At 59.3% G+C, this 22,607-nt stretch overlaps 6 protein-coding genes across 6 annotated transcripts; 3 read left to right on the top strand and 3 right to left on the bottom strand.

Moving 5' to 3' along the window:
- Positions 1-1,263: 1,263 nt before the first annotated feature.
- Positions 1,264-1,748, bottom strand: E0L32_003132 (uncharacterized protein; the record flags this gene model as incomplete). Its single annotated transcript, XM_031137399.1, has 4 exons — positions 1,264-1,269; positions 1,330-1,451; positions 1,525-1,620; positions 1,685-1,748. 4 exons carry the CDS (start codon positions 1,746-1,748, stop codon positions 1,264-1,266), a joined length of 288 nt encoding a protein of 95 aa, XP_030999200.1.
- An 8,007-nt stretch (positions 1,749-9,755) lies between these two features.
- Positions 9,756-11,817, bottom strand: E0L32_003131 (uncharacterized protein; the record flags this gene model as incomplete). Its single annotated transcript, XM_031137398.1, has 4 exons — positions 9,756-10,048; positions 10,138-11,460; positions 11,582-11,679; positions 11,765-11,817. The coding sequence occupies 4 exons, from the start codon at positions 11,815-11,817 to the stop codon at positions 9,756-9,758; spliced, it is 1,767 nt and encodes a 588-aa protein (XP_030999199.1).
- A 796-nt stretch (positions 11,818-12,613) lies between these two features.
- E0L32_003130 (uncharacterized protein) lies at positions 12,614-13,150 on the bottom strand (the record flags this gene model as incomplete). Its single annotated transcript, XM_031137397.1, has 1 exon — positions 12,614-13,150. One exon carries the CDS (start codon positions 13,148-13,150, stop codon positions 12,614-12,616), a length of 537 nt encoding a protein of 178 aa, XP_030999198.1.
- Positions 13,151-14,426: 1,276 nt separating this feature from the next.
- On the top strand, positions 14,427-16,310 carry E0L32_003129 (uncharacterized protein; the record flags this gene model as incomplete). Its single annotated transcript, XM_031137395.1, has 1 exon — positions 14,427-16,310. The coding sequence occupies one exon, from the start codon at positions 14,427-14,429 to the stop codon at positions 16,308-16,310; it is 1,884 nt and encodes a 627-aa protein (XP_030999197.1).
- A 563-nt stretch (positions 16,311-16,873) lies between these two features.
- On the top strand, positions 16,874-17,911 carry E0L32_003128 (uncharacterized protein; the record flags this gene model as incomplete). Its single annotated transcript, XM_031137394.1, has 2 exons — positions 16,874-17,362; positions 17,450-17,911. The coding sequence occupies 2 exons, from the start codon at positions 16,874-16,876 to the stop codon at positions 17,909-17,911; spliced, it is 951 nt and encodes a 316-aa protein (XP_030999196.1).
- Positions 17,912-18,931: 1,020 nt separating this feature from the next.
- On the top strand, positions 18,932-22,489 carry E0L32_003127 (uncharacterized protein; the record flags this gene model as incomplete). The annotated part of the gene is made up of 1 exon (XM_031137393.1): positions 18,932-22,489. One exon carries the CDS (start codon positions 18,932-18,934, stop codon positions 22,487-22,489), a length of 3,558 nt encoding a protein of 1,185 aa, XP_030999195.1.
- Positions 22,490-22,607: the final 118 nt, after the last annotated feature.

Genomic DNA, 22,607 nt, shown 5'->3' with positions numbered 1-22,607 from the left:
GACCGGGGATCCTCTCCCGCTCCTGCATACGGCCTGGGGTGGCAGACAAGTGGCATTGGACGAGGATATGCATACGGAGTCGATGTGCAGCATGTAGTGGCCACTGCCCGTCGAGTCTCGCATGGATCCCAGCCTGGTCCGCCAAGGAGATGCTGTCCCCGGTCGAGAGACGATGGTCCATGAGCGCGACAACCGCAGGGATCTGGAGAGAGCATACCCGCTTGGAAAGCTGAAAGATGCGATCGAGATGCTTTGTCTCGTCTCAGTTAGTCTACCAGACCACGGGAGACGAGAGAGTAGGTATCCACCTGGAGAGCTGGGGACTCGCAGGGCTGACTGCATTGCAGCAGTGGTATTATTAGTGTGCATGTAGCTGGTGATAAAAGGCTCGCCAAGGTCTCTGCCATCAATGGGCGAGCTATGTATGGTATATTAGACAGCCACAAGGCCGGTCGCACTGAATCAGATACTACTGCTGGTTCACAAGTGGCGGCCACATGCTGTAGCTCATGCCAGCGGCCGTAAGAGATTGTCGCTCCGTGAGACATCAGGGATCGGAATACTGAGTGAGCACAGAGCGCGAAACGAGTGCCGGAACGAGCGACCGAGGGTACTGCATGGGGAACATTGAGTAGCGAGGAAGCAGGAGGCGCTGCAGTCGGGAGGGCGGGTGGCAGCTCGATTTATCGTCCAGCCGACAGTGCTCCCAGCACCAGATCAGACTGATTGGTGCTGTTGTGCGATAGAGGAAGAATTTTGAGAGGCAGGTTGATTTCTTGGGCTGTACTCATTTTCATGTCGCCTTAGGTATCCATCCATCCCATCTGACAGGCACCTGGCAGGCAAAAGGGCAAGATTGATATGATACACCCAGGGCAGCCCTGAGCCGACATGTACACCAGCAGAAAGTCACGTCACCAAAACGAACAGAGGATTTAGACCTTTTCAATCAATTCATGCCGAGAGATCCATACCCTCTCCCTAATTGTACACGTCCGTCGCAGCATGCCCTCCAGATCAGAGACTTGATAGCTTGACCGACGACAGAGAGGCTCCATAGCCACGCCAAGAGATCTCCTTCAGCCAGCTCGTAGCATGAGAGTTCTCGGACAACCCAAAGAAATTCAATAAGAAATCCACGCAAAGAGGCCAAGGACGAGACCCGTTGCCGTGCCCCCTCCCAACACCGTCCAACCCAAAAACAAAGAAAACCCTAGGTCCGCAGGGGACCAAGATGGACGTTATTGATCATGAGCAGGTCATTTAGCTCTGCATCAACTGTTAGCACCTGCAACAAATTCTCTCAAGGGATGCCTGGGCGTCACTCACGTTGTAGGCTTGCTTCTCGTCCTCGTAGCGCTTCTTGTCAGCAGCAGCCTTGGCCTCATAGGGGCCGCGCTGCTTCTCGGTCAGAGCCTTCCAGCGCTCACCGAGGATCTTGCCGACCTGGCCTGTTGGACGGTCAGTATTTGGCTGCGTGAAAAGAGCTGCCAGGGGCGACCTGTCATGTAGGGGGTCACGTACCGAAGGAAACACCGGGGTTCTCCTCGCGGACGTTCTCGCGCTGCTCGTTGGCGAAGAACATGTAGGCAGACAGACCACGCTTGGGGGCGTTGGGGTCTATTGAATTGTCATCAGTCATGCGCGCCCATTACCAGGCCTTACTTGAAAGCTGAGAGCTTACCCTTCTTGCCACGGCGCTTCTCGACCTTGCCGGTGGTCTTGCTCTTAGCTGCGGCCTTAGGCATGATGACGCTATCGCCGATATGTCAGTTGAGGATCTCAGGAGTTGTTTGGCGCAGATGCCTGATCAGGTATGATGATGAAGATGAATAATGGATGAGGGATGAGGGAAGTGGTTTGAAATCTGTTTGGGTAGATGAATTGGTTTGAGAGGTGGGTGATGGGTGCTGGTGGTGGGTGCCTGGTCCAAGGGTTGAGGTGAGATGGCTTTTTGGTGGAGAGACGCCTAGTCAGAGGGAAAGCTGTGTCGCGATAGGCAAGTGCGCGACGACGCGACTGCCAGTCGTGGTGTTGACACTGTTGAAGTGGTGACAAGCTTGTGTCGCAATTGCGATTGCGGCCGCCCACGAGCGATGCAAGCGCCCAAGACCACAAAATCGGCCCAATTAGACCGCTATGCGTACCTGGAGACACTTTTCGCAACGGCTGGGCAGTGATGTTGATTGTGTGCTGTTGCGCGCAATCGTGGTTGACACCAGATGGCCGACTTGTCGCGTCAATTGGCGATGACGATAAGGCGAGGGCGAAGGTGCTGGTGCTGGTGCTGGTGCTCCTCCGGGTGCAAGCTTGCAAAGGCGGCGTTGACCAGGTTGCGCGGGTTCGTGCGCCAGGACGAGCTCCAAGTCGGGCCCAATGAGACGGTAAAAAATCGCCCAGACGGGGATCTCTCAGAAGGCAAACGAGTCGCGCCGGTGAGGTGGATTTTGGGTATAAGTGAAGACGTGGGAGAGAGGCGTTTGGGCAGGGTGACTTGGCAATGGCAGTGGGGGAGAGTGTGCGATGAGGTACTCACGTTTGGTGCGTGTGTTTTGCGGTGTCGCGAAAAAAGGCTGCGATTTTGTATGGGAGATTTGTATGGGAAGATTTGGTGGAGGAAGAAGGAGAGGCAGAGGAAATTTGTATATGGGGGGGACTGGGCTCTGCCTTTTTACTATGGGCCACGGGACCGAAGTGATTGAGGAGGAAGACTGGAGGGGGAAAGCGGCAGGACAGACCAAAGCAGAGGGGGGTTGTCTGGTGTGTGGGAAGGGGAGGAGAAAAAAAAGCGGCCAAAGGGCAGCTTTGGCTGGGGCACACTGTGGACTTTGGTGGTAGGGGGAGGAGGGTAGGGGGGAAGATCAAAGAGGAGGGGTGCGCGTTGTGTGTGTGTGTGGTAGTGCCGCAGCGGGCAAGCAATGTACTTGGTGCTAAGACGAGAGACACCACGCCAGAGGAGCCAGGCCCGCGTGCCTACCTACGACGGGCCTGTACTTCCACTACTTCGTACGTGCCTAGACTCGGCCTTCGCAGGGAAGAGGCCGCTTTGTGGTGTGGGCACGCATGCACACGGGGCCCCTGCTGGGAGGGATTCAGTCTCTGGGCGACGACCGGCTCACCAGGAAGAGGAAGAGACGTCGTATCTCATCGCTCTGGGCCAGTGCCATACACGGCTTCGCGCACACGCACACAACACACCCACAGCCGGACATGGCATGCCAGTTCCGTTTTGCATGTGTGGGCAAATGTACGGCAGTATGAGAAGGTACATCCACACACGCGCTTTTCCACTTACACCCACACACCCAAGCGCTCGCTGGCATATTGGAAGCTTTACTTCGCCTTTTCCCCCCTAGCGAAACAGGAATAACCAAAGCCTGGTTTCGAAACTGCACCGTTGCGAGTACCTACAGCTCCTCAACGGTTGAACGGTCCTGGCCCGAGTCCCATAATACGAGTCCGTCCATAGCTGAGCAAACGGCGAGGCGACATGTCCCCGTCGTACGGGACGCGATAGAGGGATAGCCCTCGAGGAACGCCAGCCAAGAGGAGGAGTGGGAGGCCAGGTGCACTCCCGAAACCCCAGTCCGTCTCCTCTCTTCTCCCTCATCCCAGCCACCCTAAAATAAAATAAAAACAAGAGACAACAGCTCCGTGCTTACTTCGTACCTTACTGTCTGCCGGACTCATCTTAGCGGAACGGGAGTGTGTGATCTGGAGGGACTGAGCAACGCCTTCACAACAGGCTAAACGGTGCCAATGGCCTCCATGTACCACTCTGGCTGCACGCCGCTCCACCAATGTACTGGCCAGGGCCTGCGTCCATAGTACCGCGGTACTTGGGCCAGCCCCAGCACCGCTGCCTCTGCCCAGCTGCTCCGGCGCTCAGAGGTCTGCCTCTTCAATGGGCGCACGTCACTCCTCCATACTCCACGCCCACTCTCGGCGTCGCTCGCGCGTCCTTTTCCAGGCTGTGCCCCGTCGCAGAGGCGCCTCCAGTCAATCAGTGCGCCCAGCACCGCGGGCCCATTGTGCCCGTCCAGGTGCTGCTTCATACCTGCACCCTCCCACAGAGGGCGATTGCCTACCCCCCGCGCCCAGAGCAAACACCGCCCTCCAGGCCGGCCGCAAGTACCTCGCCGTCCTTGTTTGGTCACTCTGGTACCTTTCGTACCTTATCTAGCGCAGCCAGTGCCTCCGACTGCTGACGCACTACAGCCATCCTGAGCGTCTCAGACAATTGCTGCGCGTCACAGAGACTTGGGCTTGTTTACATTCGATACCACCGTGACCACCTCTGGTCCCGATCCGGCCGTTGCTCACCAAGACCTGGCCGATCGAGTCCACCGGGCGCCAGAGGATGTTGCTCGTTTCCATGGAACTCGACAGATCTGCAAGGTACGATGGGCACGGCTAGTGCCCAAGGGGATGCAGCTTTGTCCATGGCATTCATTCTCTTTCCGGTGATGAAATCCGCTCTGATGACGGATGGGATCAGAGCATCACCCTTTGGCCACCACCTAGCAAGCGATGTCGCCGTAGCCCTAGCAAGTGCATGACTGCGCCTGTCAAGACCAAAGTGCGATTTGGAAAGTGGAAGCCATTGTTAATGCGATTCACCACTCAAGAAGACCCCGATATCAAAGTATGGGATTTGCGATGCGCAGCCTACAGCAACGGTCATGTAAGTCAGGGAAGGATACCTATCGCCGCCGCCTGGCTGTTGACGCTTGCTTGGAGGACTCTGGTCGCAGCACCGATGGTGAGCATTCATTCTCTGGTCAACTAGGTGCATGCACCTGGTCAGCCGCCTGCCAATTGTGCCGTCTCCTTGGAGATTGCTCCCATTATTGGCATACTGGCATGTTGATATTTGGTAGAGCATAGAAAGCCATTCCTCGCGGCATGCCCGTTGAGCAAAACGACTGGTTCCAAACGCCCACCCAGCAGAGGCAGGGAGGGCGGGAGGGAAGCTCACACAACACACACCAAGAAAAAGATACTTGTCGTCGGCGGGGCTGGTATGTACCCTGACTCGGTTCCGACATGTACCGCTACGAAGTTGCCAAGTACCCACGGCCAAGTACCTCTCGCTCTCGCGTCACCGACGGTGTGGTACCTCCTAACAGACACCCGCCCAAGCACTCTCTGGACCCAATGTACCTCCCACTCCCGGACGTACCTCTGTGTTTCTTGCTGCCCATTTTTTTTGCTGATTTTACTTTTCTGGGGCCCTGTCTGATTTTGGCGTCTCGCCCTGATTCTCTGGTTTTTCCCGCACGAGCGAGCGAGCGAGCAGCACAATCACTCCCTCTCTTGATTCGGAGTTAGCGTGCCACAAAACCTCCCCCTTGCCTTGCATGCGCCCCCGCGCCCTCTCCCTCTTCCTCTCGCTTCATGCTCTGCTCTCTCCTGTTTCCTGCATCTCGCCCAAGACGAGTCTGAGTCTGGGTTTGGGTCCGGAGACCAGCCACCATGCGGTTTCCGGGAGCTACGCATCCCCCGCTACCCAACGTGCATGCATTTTTTCCATATCCTCTCCTCTACTGCGACGACATGTGTAGTTTTTGGTTGTAGAACTTTGCGCGCCTTTGCGCGCCTTTTGCTGCGTGCACTTTATTTGACTTTGAACGGAGGTGCGAGATGGCCCAAGCTCCTCCAGCTTAGTGCAGCCGTATTTCACACGAGAACGTAGCTTTTGAGGTTGTACTCGTTCCCCCTTCCCTGGGCGCGCATCGTAAGATGCGTAACGATCAGCTCTGATCCCAGCCTTTGAACCTGTGAGACTGAGCACCCGGTCGGTTGTGGAAGGGCTTTGTCAGCGGAGAGGGGAGGGAGGAAGGGAGGGAGGACAAGGAGATTCGATACTGACACACGTGTACACACACACACCTTGCGCCCGCCGTGTCAGGCGGGCGAAACGCGCCGGATGACAACAAAAGAGCTTGGAGAAGCTCCATCCGTCCCCACTCAAGCTTTTCCTTGCTTTGTGTTGTGTGAGCTCTTTGTGCTGTGTGTTCTCGTGTCATCCGCCCCGCCGAGGCGACGGGATCCCGGGTGGTCCGTGCGCTTGCGCGATTGCGGCGAGACGCAAACCCCCCCCCCCCCCAACCCCCAACGGAGCATCAGGACGAAGATGTGCAAATTTGGCCTGTCAGTGTTGCATACCTACCTCTTATCTTGGTAGATGGCGATTTCGAGAATAAGCCCGGGATTATGTCGGCTTCCTGAAACATTCTCTCGCGTCATGAAAAAAAAAATCCTAATACCATGTGGGCTATTACCGGATCGTGAGGAAGAGCGTTCTTTCCCCAAGACATCCGAAGTGGTTCTCTTTCATGACCGTCTTCTGGTTTGGTTTGGGTTGGGACCGGATGTTAGAGAGACCTGCACGGCGCTCGCTGGACCTTGGCGATACAATACCAGGTTCACGACTTTGCGGACTTATCTCCGCCTCGTAGACGGCATGTCGAATAGATTGGTACGTCGGAGCCTGTTTGGTACAGCCTCGGTGTTTGTCAGACGAGGCTGCTATTAGGTTCCCAGTTGCTATTGCGGGGCCGTTGAATGTACAATAGATTTAGTTCACGAGCGGTTTGCGTTCTTAGAGCTGCTTACTGCCATATATAAGAGCCGGTCTGTACGGTGCGATATGATATGCCTTTCACAGAGAGAACTTTGCAGCAGGTTTATAGTGCAATATAACTTGTCATCTGTCCAGGATACACAGGTTGGGGGTAGTGAGCTTATGTCTCCGGCCAGGCTCTCGACAGGAGTTGTATGACGCTTCAGGGGAGGAGGCGACAGTACTCTACTTCTTAACTAGAAAGGTCAAAATCTACATTTCTGTAATAACACCAGAGATCTTGTGACACATCCAAGTCTCCAACATTCGTTCCCTATCTTGTCTTATGTGTGAAGCCTTGCAACCGCTATGCAGCCACACCAAGAACGCCAACAGGACGCATCTCTCCTGCCATGGCGACCAAGCGTATCTCCGGCGTCGTGTCATAGGCGGCACCTTCGGGCTCCTGTTCGTCCTGACGGCTATCACTGTCGAGGTTCTGTTGGCGGTTTCCGACAAAAGCCGAGGTCTGGCGACCAGCACGAACGATCTACACTACCTTTGGACATTTGGGCCTACTGCGATACTCACGCTCATTGCCGCTTGCTGGGCTCGAGTCGAATTCCAGTCCGAGGTAGTGGCGCCCTGGCTCCGTCTTTCAAAAGGCTGGCATGCTGGAGAGCGGACACTGCTCCTCGACTACCACTCCTTAATCAAGCCAAGGGTTGTTTACGGGGCCATGAAGAATCGAGACTGGCCTGTTGTATGCACTCCGGGGATCTCGTTGGCGATCAGCTCACTTGTCGTTTTCTCGACCGGTCTCATCACACTTTTACCTACTGAAATAGAAGAGACCACCTCGATGGCAATCACGAGTACCTCTGTCGATAGCGTTGAACAGCAGTTCAGCAGGCCCCATCGCTATAGCTTCTTTCCGGCGACTATTATACCCGGCCGATACATATAACCTTCTGAACCTTCCACTTGGCGTCTCCGAGCAATATGCCTACCCAGTCCATCGAGGCGAATGGCTCTGGCTATACCCGGATGGAAGGCGACCGTAGAGGCTTTGTCCACCGGGCTGGACTGCCTAGAAGGCTCGATCGTTGTTGTGTTCGTCGGGCGGAGTACCACGGGGCCAACGGCACTATCCTGGATCTACTTCAGATACCTTTCTGGATATCCGAGAGCTGGGCTTCCACGTGGACGGACACGTTTTCCCATTTTTTTGGCATACTTGGGCTCAGCACACCAGAGTGTACCCGGTAGTCTTTTTCCCAGTCGTGCTTTCGCGCGGGGGTGGGCTCCCCGGTTGAGGAATCTTTTACAAGTTGGGCGCTTACAAAGAGCTGGATGTGGCAACTCGAGCGACACCCGACGACGAGAGAACTCGCCATCATCCTCGTCGGCTCAGTAAACACCGCTATCTCAACGGGGACAGCTGGACCGCAACGAAAATGCGCCCAGCGGAATGTAGCTTCTCGGAGTCTGCTCAGCTTTTATGCAAACCTACCAGCATCATCAGACAGGTGAAATTTGGCAAGCAACGGAAGGGGGGCTTGCCAGGCGTCTCAGCCCTACGATCATCTGCAGCACGAAGATTGGAGAATGTCTATGCGTGCGACATAACGCGTACTTCTCTGCAACTGACCCAGGTTTCAACGGCCCTACGGCCCTGTCTCCGTACATGATGATGATGGAAGCGTACAACACTTCGAACCTGACAATCGAGCGTGTAAATTACATTTGAAATGGGAGCTTCCAAAGGCCTTATAGTCAAGAACAACACTACTCACAATAACAAAGCAGCTTGTGGCAATATGCCATAGCGGTTAGGGAGTCGGATAGTAATAGCTGTTGCATTTCAGCAATCCACTGGTGCACCTGGTCTGCGTTCGATTCCCGATGATACCAATGTTGCTTTGTTTTTTGTATTTCTTTTTCTCTTTTGCTCTTTTGCTCTTTTGCCCTTTAATATTTTTTTTTTTTTGCCATGCTCAACACTTCCACAGACACACACCGACGGTATAAAGCGTTCTATAAGGAAGCCTTGCTTGACAGTCTACTAGCTTTCCATCAGCAATTTTCTGCATTAGTAGCACATCTTTATCTGTTCAAACCGACCCAGATCCAGGGGATAGGGAGGAGTCATCTACACTTGGTCGTTCGCCCTCTGGCCCGCTCCCCTTACGGCAGCGCTTCTTGTCATCTTATCGCTGTTTATCTCTTTTCGGTTCTCGCGACAACGGCTCGATGGAGGATGCCTGCCTGCCTAAGCCTCCCGGAAGCCATCCTCAGAACCCGCAGCTCTCATCTTGTGGTGACCATCAAAGCATAACATCAACTCTACGACATCTCGGCCTATTTATTGCCTTTGATTTTGCTCAGAAGAAAACAGATTGGCCAATTTCCTCTACCGTTTGCTGGGCGTTCAGAGTCTCAGGGCTCAAATGGGTTCATGTTGTCAGGCATTTTTGGTATCCCATGAATCCCCGAAGACTTTACCAAGAGCCTGGGCAGTGGAAATGAAAACTGCCATGGTTCGGCTCCCCAAGAATTGCCGATATGTTATCCTCCCCCCCCACCCCCAATTTCCCGCCTTTCTGTATGTATTATGTACTTCTGTGGGTTTCGTCCTGGCCATACAAGTTGACCCTCCGTAGTTCGCAACAACGGGAGAGGGACTGGGTGATATTCAGAATGAGACCTATTTACATACACTATTTGTAGACGGTCGTGCCAGCCGTCGCACCGAGTCTCTTCGCTCTATCCCCTTTCTAACTACCGATACGGAGACCCGAGGCTTTGGCACCATTACATCAACCTGGCAGAGCCAACTTCTTTGGACCGGTCCTTGAGGTTTGACCTGCTTGACGGGTTGGCACCAACTCTGGGACTCAGGCAGCTCAGATCCCGAAGCATTGGGCCTTGTCCTACATCGATGGCATATGAGAAAAGGGTTCTCCCCTGCATTTCACTTTCACTAAAAAAGCCATATCACAAACTTCTCTTTGTTGAATGATGAACAACAAAAATAAGGCTACCGTTTTTTCTTTTCTCTCTTCTTGTCTCATCTGCTAATCTCAAGTCGAAAACAATGGCTTGTGAGTAAAAATAACAACCCGACAACCTCAGTTCAAAAACCCCTCTCTCCCTCTCTCCCTCCCTGCCCTTGGCACTTTCCACTCTCTCAGGTCCGCACATCAGGCTGGTCCCGGCCGACATACTCCTTGAACTTGAGCAGGCCCGTGGCAAACTCAATCTCCGACTTCAAAAAGTCCTGCGCGTCCTGCCCGTACGTGGCCCGGTCGCCGCTGTACTTTTGCACGTAGAGGCGGATGGTGGCGCCGCTCGAGCCCGTGCCCGATAGGCGCACGACGATGCGGCTGCCGGTGGAGAAGCAGGCGTACAGGCCCTGGTTGCTCGACACGGAGCCGTCGAGGTCCGTGTACGAGAAGTTGCCGGCGTCGGTGACAGTGCGCTCTGTGGAAGATGAAAAAAAAAATGATGTGTTAGATTAACCTTGCTTTTCCAGAGAAAGACATTAGTCAAGAGACAAAAAAGAAACGTACCGCCAATCTTGCTGCCGACAAAGCCAGAGTCCTTGACCAGGTCGCCCAGGGTATCAACGACCTTCTTGGCGCCCTCCGAGTCGACATTCTCGTAGTCGTAGCGCGTGAAGAAGACGCGGCCGTACTCGTTCCAGAAGTCGTGCTGGATCTGCTTGATGCTGGGCGCGACGCCCGGGTTGGCGACGCCGAGGCCGGCGATGATGTTGAGCCAGGCGACGACGGCCCACAGGCCGTCCTTCTCGCGGATGTGGTTGCTGCCCGTGCCGAAGCTCTCCTCGCCGCAGATGGACAGCTTGTCGGCGTCGAAGAGGGCGCAGAAGAACTTCCAGCCCGTGGGCACCTCGTAGCAGGCGAGCCCCTGCTTCTTGGCGACGAGGTCGATGGCCGAGGCGGTGGGCATGCTGCGGGCGAGGCCGTGGACGCCGTTCTTCTTGAAGTAGGGGATGAGGTGGGCGTGGTGGGCGATGATGGCGAGGCTGTCGCCGGGGCTGACGAAGGCGCCGGCGCCGTAGATCATGTTGCGGTCGCCGTCGCCGTCCGAGGCGGCGCCAAAGGGGATCTGGGCCTTCTCGACGGCGGCGACGAGGTCGTGGGCGTGGACGAGGTTGGGGTCCGGGTGGCCGCCGCCAAAGTCGGGCGAGGGCACGCAGTTCTGGGTGGACTCGGGGCCGAGGCCGAGCTCGCCGCGGAAGATGGCGTTGCCGTAGGGGCCCGTGACGCCGTGCAGGCCGTCGAAGAGGACCTTGAAGTCCGGGTGGGTCTTGAAGAACTTCTTGATGAGGTCAAAGTCGAAGATGTCCTTGAGCATGGCGACGTAGTCGGCGGTGCTGTCGATGATCTCGACCTCGAGGCGGTCGCCGTACGTCTTGGTGCCGATGGTGGTGATGTCGACGTCGGGAATGTCGGCAATCTTGTACGAGGTCAGGGCCTTGGAGGTCTCGAAGATCTTGTTGGTGACGGGCTCGGGGGCGGGGCCGCCGTTGGCGAGGTTGTACTTGATGCCGAAGTCGTCGTGGGGACCTGCGAAGGTTCGAGACCGAGACTTTAGCGATCTTATGTAGAGGCGGCGGCGGAGCAGGGGAGGATGAGGAGGGCGCGGGGGAAGATGGACAGACATACCTCCGGGGTTGTGGCTGGCAGTCAGGAGAATGCCGCCGGTGGCCTTCCTCTTACGGATAACATGGCTGGCGGCAGGCGTCGAGAGGATGCCGTTCTGGCCGATGAGGAGCTTCTTGACGCCGTACGCGTAGCCAATCTTCGCAATCAGCTGGATGACCTCGGGGTTCCAGTAGCGGCCATCTCCGCCGATGACGAGGAAGGCATCTAGAGGTGGACCAAGGTCGCGTCAGTCAACGGGCCAGCTCGGGGCGGAGGAGAGAGGGAGGAGGGTCGCCAAGTTGCGTCATTGAGGGGCACAACTTCATGATGTCGGTGCGCTGCGTACCTTGGGCACCTTCGGGGATGGAGAGCAGGATGCTGGCGACAAAAGCCTCGCTGTAGTGAGGCTTCTGGAAGACGGTGACCTTTTTGCGAAGACCCGAGCTATGTCGGAGGAGGAAAGCTTGGTTAGCAATCGAGCCCGGACACCAATTGGCGGGAGCAGCAGGGTGAGGGGAGGCAAACTGACGTTCCGGGCTTCTGGTCGGTGAAGGGCGTGAACTCGACGGCCTTGACACTCATGATGGCCTGCTGATCGAAGGGAATTGGCTCAAAGAGTGGACAAGAAGGGCGATGATGGAAGAAAAAAGATGCAATTAGTGATGATCAGAATGGAAAAAAATGAATTGACAGAGGAAAGAAGCCTGTTTCTCTCTTAGTCTCTGTCTGAGGAATTGAAGGTGGCGGTCTCGACGGCGAGTTGGCCCAGCAAAACGGGCCCCCGGAGCTGCCGTTCAGCACGACCTGAAAGGTGGCGTGTGGTGGTGGTGGTGGTGGTGGTGGTGGTGTGCTTTGGAGCTGCGATTGGAGCTGCGATTCCACGGGTCCAACGGGCGGGCGGGCTTGTTGAGGAGCTGGGAGTGGGAGCTCTGGAGTCTATTGCATTGAAGGTACCTGAGGTGGGATGAGGGGTTGTGATCATGACCTCATTCCCACTGTTTTCGAACAGCTCGCCAAGTAGTGATTAGCTGGGTGTACTCTGGCCCGCCTATGTCTTGTCCATGAATCTGAAGTATCCCCGCCGATAAGGTACTTTGCCTGATCCCACCCCACCAATACACGTTGTCGACCTTCCCACCCGCTCAGGTACCTCGCGCTTGGCGGGTTAACAGCCACGAGGCAGATCGCTCTGCTCTGTTGACATTGGCATTCGACGGTCGACGGCCTGTTTGACGTTGACACTCTGATGCACCAAGATGGTGACACTACTAGCAATGCATCCCTAGGTACCTGATCTTGTAACAGTAACACCCAGCAGCTCCCTGCTCTCAGAAAGACGTAAAAGGATGAAAGAATATTCTCTCGACATGCCTCCCCTCTACGCGGCACCCTTGGCCCCCGCGGAGAAGATGGCCTCCTTGTAGTACCTGGCCTCGGCGATGCTCTCCAGGATGTCCTCGCGCGCCCGGTGCCTCCCCATCTTGGCCGGCGCCCGCAGCACCACCTCGGCCGGCGCCCACCGCCGCGCGGCCTCCTTGAGGCTGCTGACGTCGAGGATGCGGTAGTGCAGGTGGTCGAGCACGCGCGCGTAGGGGGCCCTGCGCAGGAAGGCCCTGTCCGCGTGCACGCTGTTGCCCGCCAGCAGGGCCGTCCGCGCCGCGGGGACGTGCCGCCTGACGTACGCCAGCAGGCCGGCGGCGGCCTGCTCCGGGGTCGCGGTCGAGGCGGCGACGGCGGCCGTCAGGCCCGTGGCGGCGTGGGTGCGCGTGCACCACTCGTCCATCTGCGCCATGCGCTCCGCCGGCTGGTGCACCACCGCGCCCCAGCCGGCCTCGTCGAGCAGGTTGAGCTGGCCGTCGGTGATGAGGCAGAAGATCTCGATGATCTCCTCCTTGTCCGGGTCCAGGCCTGTCATCTGGCGATGGGGGTGGGTGTGTGTGAGTTACGGGTTGTGAGGGCAAGGCGTGAGGCTGCTATGTTTGATGGCGGCTTACCTCGCAGTCGATCCACACGAGAGGGACGTCCCTGTCCATCATGAGTGTCTTCTGTACGCAGTCTCCGCGTCAAGGACTGCTGGCGGTGCCAGTGGTCGGGTGATGAAAGTGAGGCGGGTGTTGGTGGAGCTGAGATGTAACAGCGCAGAGATGTTTCACCACGGAAAAGGTGGCATGTGCTAGTGAGGTTCGTTTTACTCAAGGCGAGAGCGTTCATCTACGATTTTTGATGGCGTTCAAAAAGCAATTCCCTTCAGGCATTTTGCTCAATGGAAGGTTTCTTGTGCAGATATTTACATGGGACGAATGGAGGACGAGTTTCCGAATGGGATCTTGTACCAACAACAATTCTTCTCTTCACGCAGACTTGGCCAACCAGTCCAAAGTGGCTTAGCCAACACCGCACGTTGGCATGAAGATGAGCCTTCTGTTTGTTTCAACCATATACTTGGCCAATCAAACCACGGGATGCATTCATACACATCTCTATGTCTAACTCGGCGTCTAGGAAGAAGGGCCTCGAGGAGCTGGTGTTCGGGTTACTCGACAATATCTATGACCTGAGGTTGTCCGAGATGGCCGAAAATAGAACACCAACAGCACACCCACCCGGCATTTATTAGGGCGGGCTCCAACTTGGTAATTCGAGCCTCTTGACTGGTGCATACACGTGGGCTCCCCAGATTAGCTCGGTGAACTGGCGGATGGACCGCGCAACGGAGGGCCGACAGGGACAGGCTTAACCAACTTTGATCACATCCAACACTTTGTTGTGCTTTGTTTGTGGTCGGCATTTGCCTCTGTTGGTCTGTATCCCATTATCAACTTGTTGAACAGTCTCGAAAAAAAAAACATATCTGGGCCTCCGGTTCAGGACTTGACTCGCATCCCGTCGTGCCGATCGGCGGTGCAGTACCGCACCACCCTCTCTCCGCGCAAGCTGTGCGACCTCGCCCTTCTCTCACCTGGTCCCTCCCCCCAAATGCAAGGCAACGTAGCACCCAGCCCAGCTTGCGGTTTAGCTCAGACACCCCGCACGTAGCCTCCGGTATATCAGTCTTCTTGGCCCGGGACCTCCCTTCAGCCAAGACGACCCTCTCCGAACTCACTCAGGACCACCACCCGTCGTGTCTTAAGACACCTCATATACCATCTACCTGAGTAGTCATTACCATCGCCAATAAACACATCCACACCATGCCAGCAAGCACACACTCCTCAGACTCGGACCCTCCGGCTCCGGGGGCGCCGACCTCCCACCCGGCCGTGGCCAACGGCGTGCACGCCTACGGGGCCGACGCGCCCGCCACCTTCCGCCCGCCGCCTCCGCCGCCCATGTCCGCCTCGCCGCCGCGCTTCATCATCATCGGCGCCGGCTCCCGCGGCTCCGGCTACGCCCAGGCCATCACGACCTCGAGCAACGGGCTCGTCGCCGCCGTCGCCGAGCCCCACGCCTTCAAGCGGCGCCAGCTCGGCCGCGCCTTCATCTGGGGCGACGCCGACCGGGCCCCCGAGGGCGCCGAGTTCGAGTCCTGGCGCGACTTTGTCGCCTACGAGCGCGCGCGGCGCGGGCGCGCGGCGGCCGGGGAGCGCGGGGTGCCCGAGGGCGTCGACGGCGCCTACGTCTGCGTCCTCGACGAGATGCACCGCGAGGTCGTGCTCGCGCTCGCGGCCCTCGGCGGCCTGCACATCATGTGCGAGAAGCCGCTGGCCACGCGGCTGTCCGACTGCACGGCCATGTACAACGCCCTGCGCGCCAACCGGTCCCGCCCGGGCTCGGGCGGCGGGGAGGGGGAGGGGGAGGAGGAGGAGGACGGCACCGTCTTCTCCATCGGGCACGTCATGCGCTACAGCCCGCACAACATCCTGCTGCGGAAGCTGCTGCTCGAGGACCGCGCCGTCGGCGATATTCTCAGTGTCGAGCACACCGAGCCCGTCGGCTGGTGGCACTTTAGCCACAGCTACGTGCGCGGCAACTGGCGCCGCGAGGACACCTCGGCGCCGAGCCTGCTGACCAAGAGCTGCCACGACATCGACGTGCTGCTCTGGCTGCTGAGCTCCCCGCCCTCGTACGCGGACCGCGCCGCCGTGGAGAACCCGCACCTGCCGTCCACCGTCGCCAGCACGGGCAGCCTGCAGTTCTTCAAGCGGAGCCGCAAGCCGCGCGGCGCCGGCGCGGCGACGACCAACTGCCTGTCGTGCCCCGTCGAGGAGGCGTGCAAGTACTCGGCCCGGCGCGTCTACGTGGGCAGGCAGCTGCGCGGGCTGGGCGCGGGCAACACCGGCTGGCCCGTCAGCATCGTCGTGCCCGAGATCGAGGACCTGGGCCGCGAGGGCTCGCCGCTGGCCCTGGAGCGCGCCCGCGAGATGCTGCTGGACCGGCTGGGCGAGGACTACGGGCCCGAGACGCCCGCCGCCGAGGTCGCGGCGCGCAACTGGTTCGGGCGGTGCGTCTTCGAGGCCGACAACGACGTGTGCGACGACCAGGTCGTCACGCTGACGTGGGACGACGACCAAGAGGCCGCCGCCGCTGCCGGGGAGGAGGGTGCGGATGCCGGACCGGCGGCGAACGGGCGGCAGGCTTCTTCTTCTTCTTCTTCTTCTTCAGAGCCCCCCCTCCTCCTCCTCGACGGCCGCGTCCCGCGCGGCCGGGGCGCCAAGACGGCCGTCTTCCACATGGTCGCGCACTCGCGCAAGCAGTGCGACCGCTACACGCACATCTACGGCACCGACGGCGACGCCTACGCCGACAGCTACACCATCACGGTCAACGACTTCCGCACGGGGGCCACGACGGTGCACCGCCCGCGCGTCGAGAGCCTGGGCCACGGCGGCGGCGACAACGGCCTCGTGCGGCAGTTCGTGCTCGCGGTCGACAAGGTCAAGAACCACGGGTGGAGCGCCGAGCGGGCCCAGCGCGAGATCGTCGGCTGCACGCTCGAGGAGGTGCTGCGGAGCCACGCGCTCGTCTTTTGCGCCGAGGACGCGCGGCTCGGCGGGGAGGTCGTGGACTGGGGGGAGTGGTGGCGGCGGAGGGTGGTGCCCGAGCTGAAGGGGCCCGGGGCGGCGGAGGTCAAGTGAGGTGAGGTGAGGTGAGGTGAGGTGAGGTGAGGTGTGTGGATCTGTGCTTGAGACATACCTGCCTACCTACCTACCTACCTACCTTGGAGAGCTTGTCATTTGATCTGATATTACCTCCTCTTGAGGATAATGCGAGGCGTTTCGGGAGAAACATTTTGATGGGCTGGGAAAGGGGGCTTTTAGATAGGGACAGGGGTGGGATTGATGAGTATCAATGATCTTGCTTCAATCACATTTCTCGTATTTCTAGATTTCTATCATATGAACACGACGACTTCTTTAATAATGAGGACACTCAAATTCATGACTTCAACATGATAGATTTGGCTGTCGCCCCGACGGAACATCGAATCTGGGACAGAGGATCAAGGTGGTGGTGTGGACCGTGCACTCCCCCCGACCCGCGATACTAAATTTGGCTGACCTTTTCTTCTCCGGGTTTTTTCTCGAACCGGATCCATCCAGACCACACCACACCACACCTTCAAACGGCCTCGCCTCCCCTCCTCGCAACACCTCAATTGGCTGCCCGGACCGGCCAAGTCAATCGGCTGCACCATATCATGGTCGCCCCCTTATTCGGCAGGGCGCCGACCTGCCTGGGCTGCCTGCGCCGCTCCCTGGCCACCGCCGGCGTCGAGAGCTCCTGGCTCGCCTCGGCCGTCGTCCGCACGCAGGTCCGCGGCAAGAAGTCGAAGCAGTCCCCGGACCAGGGCGTCGTCGTGCGCCTGCTCGAGGACATCCCCAAGTTCGGCCGCAAAGGTGAGCTGCATCCAATACCGGGAAGAGGGGACAAGACGGACAGAGGGCTGACCATCCGCGCGAATGATCATGCAGACGCCATCTTCCGCATCGACAGGGGCCGCATGCGCAACCTGTGGTACCCCAGCGGCAAGGCCGAGTACATGACCGCCACGCGCTTCTCCGAGCTGGGCCTCTCCCGCGGCGAGGCCATCGGCGAGCGCGACCCCATGTTTGGGTCCTTTGCCCCCCCCGAGGTCGACGAGAGCGACGACTTTGAGCTGTCGTCGATCCAGATCCGGACCATGAGCGTACGTGTCTCTTCGCATCCCAGAACCCTTCCCGGCTAGATGTATGTGTTTGTACTAAATCACTTCTCTCTCTCCCCCCTGTCACAGCCCGAGCGCACAGCAGAGCTCCTCGAAAGCCACCTCCCCCAGACCCTGACCTTCGCCCGCAAGCCCATCAACGCCCAGCAGCCCGCCGCCGCCGCCGCCGCCGAGCCCGCCGCGCCTCCTCGCTCCCCCTTGCTCGCCGCCCGCGCCGCCGTGTCGACGGGCGCGCCTGCCGCCGCCCCCGAGCCCACGCCCGAGGAGGCCGCCGAGGCCGCGGCCGCGGCCCTCGCCATCTTCGGCTCCGTCTCGACCCACGACGTCGCCGCGACGGTCCGGCAGATCCTGGCGCGCGCCGACCCCGAGGCCGGGGCCGTCGCCGTCGTCGAGGCCCGCGACGTCAAGTTCGTCGGCCTCGAGGACGGCGTCGACCGCGTCAAGGCGCTGGGCCGCTGGGAGGTGGACATCCTGCCTGGCAAGGGCGCTGCCCCTGTGCGCAAGGTCGTGGAGATTGTGGCCGAGGAGTGATGGAGAGATCGGAAGTAAAAGAGGAATGGGAGGGACATGCAGAAAGGGGGCTTGTTCTCACATGTATAACAGCCGAACAGATGAGATTGTATCATAGTGTAGCCCATATTCTTCGACGAGATGGCACTCAAATGTAGACTATAAGCAGGGTGTATTTGTATTGGGAAACCATCTGCCTCTTGGTGATATCATCCCAGACAGTCACAACATAACTCAAGGGCAATCTCCATCACTTGAATCGAGTTATACCAAGATGGATTCCTTGTTTGAATTAGACCTGAACTCGGTGCTCATTGATAGACCCGATGCCTTTGTAGAAGCCGCGAATGCACACATGATGACATTTCTGAATAGAGTAATCAAGGCAAAAGAAAAGAAAAGGGCATCTTAGATGAAGACTCCCTCTCCTTTCCTCAAAATTTATATTCCGAGCGAATTCAGTGAGTGCTCGTACACGTACTTGTACAATGAGGGCCAGGCTTGACATCAACGTTGATGCATAGCCTTTCCATCCCTTCACTTTTAGCTGCATCTGTCAAAGTCCAAATATTATAGGGAGCAGTCGGTCGGTCACTTCGGAGACCCTGGCGACAGCTTAGGGGCTTGCTGTGCCTCTCAGCTCCCTAAAAGCCGCTGGGGTCGGCTCGTTAGTGTGGTCTCGTCGGGGGGGCACTTGAGGCTAAAATATGGAGCTTGGGTGGAACATCGCGCGCCGCGCATCCCCAAGCTTCACTTCCCAAAACATCCACACCCACAACAAAGCACCCAAAAAGTCCGAACAGCCCCCTCCCCTTTTTCAATCGTGCGCAAATAGGGGGGACTTATCCACAAAGGCCAGCTTCACCTCTTGCTGTATCCACTCGAGTCTTGCCGGGCCTGCGTACCGTCCTTTTCTACTCAAGCGACGCGACACAGGATCGCCCCCGAGGCTCAGCATGCAGCTGCTCGCCGTCTAAACAAGCCTGCCAGCTCTCTGCCCCCTACCCTACAACCCGACGATCACCAGAAACCACCGACACGATGGAGCGGCCCGGCGGACAGGAGCCCGACGTCCTGTCCACGCGCCTCAACGACCGCCACCACTCGGGCGCCCCCGTCTTCACGAGCCGGCTCGCCCAGCGCAAGAGCTTTGCGCCCAGACACGAGTTCAAGGAAAACATGCAGGAACACCACCAGCAGCATCCTGCCTCGCGCCTACCCGTACCCTCCAAGTCGCCGTCGCCCGAACCTCCCCGCAGTAGCTCCGCGCACTCGGCCACGCGGATACCCAGGCCGACACCCTTGCAGCAACAGCAGCAGCAGCAGGCGTCGCGCGCCTCGCCCAACGCGCGGAGGCCCCTGAGCTTCACCGAGGCGTATAGGATGGCCGAGGAGGAGGAGCAGGAGGCGATGAGGGGCTCGCCCAGCCCGGCGCCGCGGAGCTGGCGGCACCCGCGCGCGGGCGGCGACGAGCACAACAGCAGCAACGAGCAGCGCATGCGGGCCCTGCTGAACCAGGCGCCCCTGACGCTGGGCCGCCGGCACAGCTCCCGTCACTCGTCGTCGGGCTCTAGGGGGGCGGCGGCCGACGACGACGACGCGCGCAGCTCGGCTGGCAGCGTCGGGTCGCGGGCGAGCGACTTGTCGGACGAGGCTGTCGAGCGGAGGATGAGGCAGTACGAGCTGGACCGCTTGCGCATGGAGGGCGTCCGAGGGCAGCAGCAGCAGCAGCAGCAGCACAATGGCGGGCTCGCCAGGAACAGTCCTGGTCGGGCGCTGACGGAGCGAGAGCGGCCGCTGGAACGGACGACGAGCAATGGGGGGCTGGAGGTGCCTGCATCATCATCTCACCGGCCAAGATCATGGGGACAAGAAGGCAAAGTCGATTCTAAGTGGCTCAGGCGTGCCATCTCGTCACCGGGACAGAGCCAAGGGTCCGAGAATGTCGTGCCCGATGGCCGCTTCGGATACAGACCTCGGAGCCCTGCGGTCAATGCTACAGCGGACAAGGCACCCACTACGCTGAGGCCAGCCACTGTGCCTCCTCGGCCCTTTTCTCCCAGCAAGAGCTTTGCGTGGCAGGCCGATGCCGATTTTACCGCTGGCGACCTGCAGGTCTCGGAGAGCCCTAGAGTGACTACCAGCCGCGGCTACGCCTCAAGACAGAGGAACACTAAACTCGATGAGATTCGACAATTGGAGATTGAGGCCGAGCTCAAGTTTCCCTCGGAAGACGACTCAGTTGAGGTTCAGCCACAGCTACATCCCGAAACTCACCACCGCGAGAAGCAAGCTTCACCAGCAAGTCGCATCGCAAAACGTACAAACACCAAGCTCGACGAAATTCGTGCTCGCGAGATCGAGAGCCTTTCTAGGAGAGCCCTCGCTACGGCCAGGCTCGACGAGATCCGAGAAAAGAACTCGAATTTCCGGTCGCCCTCGCCCGAGGTGGAGAGGAAACCGCCTGCGGAACCGGAACGGGAACCAAATCCGGGCGGCAGAAGCAAGGGGGAGGAAGAGTCGCAGGAGCGAAGTGTGTTGGAGGAAGAAGGCGAGCAGATACCCAACACGCCAATCACCATCTTCCGAACCATGAAGAACAACAAGTCTCATGGTGCAGATGCAGAGCCCAGTCGGGAAGACAGTAGCGAGCGAGAGAACAAGGCTCCCGAGGAAGAGAGGCGTAGGAGTAGCTCGCACTCGCGTGAAGACTCTCGAGATGTGCTTCGCAGGTTATCCAAGGCAGCAAGCAGCAGCCCCTTGCCTGACGAGCCGGCGCCACGAGAGCGAGAGCGAGGCAAGGGGAAGGCGATGCCCGAATCTGTCAAGGACACAGTCAAGGACAACGAGAGAAAAGCAGCGTCCCGCAAGGAGAAGCCTTCTGCCTCGTCGCCCGCAGACAACGAGGATCCCCCCAAGGCGTCAGTCGGCTTCGCAGATGAGCTGAAGCGCGTCCCGTCAGTGGAATCAGCTTCAACTAAGCGTTCGAGCAAGGTGTATTCCGATGTGGACCCCATCGATCGGATCGAAGGCGAGGCGAAGCTGTTCGCGCCGCTCGACAACTATTCGGAGAAGGGATCGACCAGGGCACCGTCGCCGGGACCCAACGGTGATGAAGATGACGACGACGACGATGGTGGAGCGAACGCGATGGACGAGACGCCCAAAGCGAAGCGCCCGGATCCCCAGACTATGCCTACACCCAAGGTCACGGGAGCATATGTGGAAACGCCAGTCACGGTCAAGGTGGACAAGACGTGGGACGAGCCCGCAGAGGGTTCCAAACCCGACCTCACGAAGCCCATACCATCCGTCGCCGTGGCCTCGTTCCTCCGCGAGAGGCCGACTCGCAGCCGCAGATCCGATAACAGCAGATCCGAGCCCGTCAACGGCGGTAACGGCAGCAGCAACAGAGGCGAAGCCGGGCGCTCGTCGTCGGTCTCGTCATCGGCGCGGCGGTCAAGGTCCATCCCGCGCAGCAAGTCGCCGCTCATCAACTCGGCCAAGCCGCCCTCGGTCCGCGACGACCTGATGGAGATCCACCGCCAGAACCAGATCGACGACTCGACGCTCGACGACTTTGCCGAGCTCATGGCCTCGGCCAACCTGCAGATACCCGCCGACGTGGCCCTCAGGGCCCTGGAGGCGGACGTCGACGATGACGATAACGACGACAGCGACGAGCAGCAGGAGAAAAAGGAGAAGCAGAAGCAGAAGGCCGCCGCGCAGACGATCACCACCAAGCGCGAGACCGAGCTCGAGACGTTCGACCGCATGAACAGCCGCCTGCAGTCGGGCCTCCTGGGCATCCAGACCGCCAAGCGCGGCATAGAGCGCCTAGAGGACCAGGTCTCGCATGCGCAGGTGCAGACCCCTGCCGTTGCGGCAGGCGAAAAGGCCAAGCTCAAGGCAGAAGACGAATGCCACATCTGCACCACCACCGCCGCCACCGCCGCCGCCAGCCCCCAGCAGGCACCGGCGACGTACCTCCACCTCCGCCTGCCCACGCTCTACCGCCGCAACCCCCTGCGCCTGACCCTGCTCGGCCTGGCGGCGCTGCTGCTGGCGCTCTGGCTGGCCGCCGAGTCGGCCGCCTGCGCGCGCTACTGCCGGCCCGAGTACTGCGCCCCGGGCCGCGACTGCGCCTGGTCCCCGGACGACCCGTCCTTCGGGGCCGCGCTGCCCGTCAAGCTGGACCAGTGGGTCGCCGGCGGGCGCGGCCGGCGGCTGGCGCAGGCCCTGGCGGAGCCGGCGTGGGATCTCTGGGCCGACGCGCGGGACCTGCTGGCGGGCGTGGACGCCGCCGGCCTCGACACGCGCGGCATGACCCCCGCCGAGAGGAGGGCGCACCGCCGCCGGCTGCGCAGGAAGGGCTTCGTGCGCGGGTGGGAGGAGCCGCGAGGGCCGGCGGAGAGGGAGAAGCTCGAGGCGTGGAGGGCCGTGGGCAAGGCTGCGCGCCGGGCGCGGGAGGCGAGGGAGGCCGGGTACGAGGATGCTATGGGCATGGGTATGGGGTCCGGAGGGGGAGGAGGAGGAGCAGGGCAGGACGAGGAGAGGATGGGCGGGGACGAGAAGGTGTCGCCGCCTGGGTGGTTTTGAGAGCCTGGGGAAGAGCTGTTTGGCTCACGCACGCCGCTACGGTCGCTTGTCATATATATGTTTCCTTGTTGTTGTTGGTGGTGGTGGTGGTGGTGGTGGCTTGTCATCGCTGGGCGTT

This window comes from Thyridium curvatum, assembly GCF_004353045.1.
Source record: "Thyridium curvatum strain D216 chromosome Unknown NODE_13_length_580902_cov_83.771903, whole genome shotgun sequence".
In the NCBI taxonomy this organism is placed as follows: domain Eukaryota; kingdom Fungi; phylum Ascomycota; class Sordariomycetes; order Thyridiales; family Thyridiaceae; genus Thyridium; species Thyridium curvatum.
This window is presented reverse-complemented; position numbering and strand designations above follow the sequence as displayed.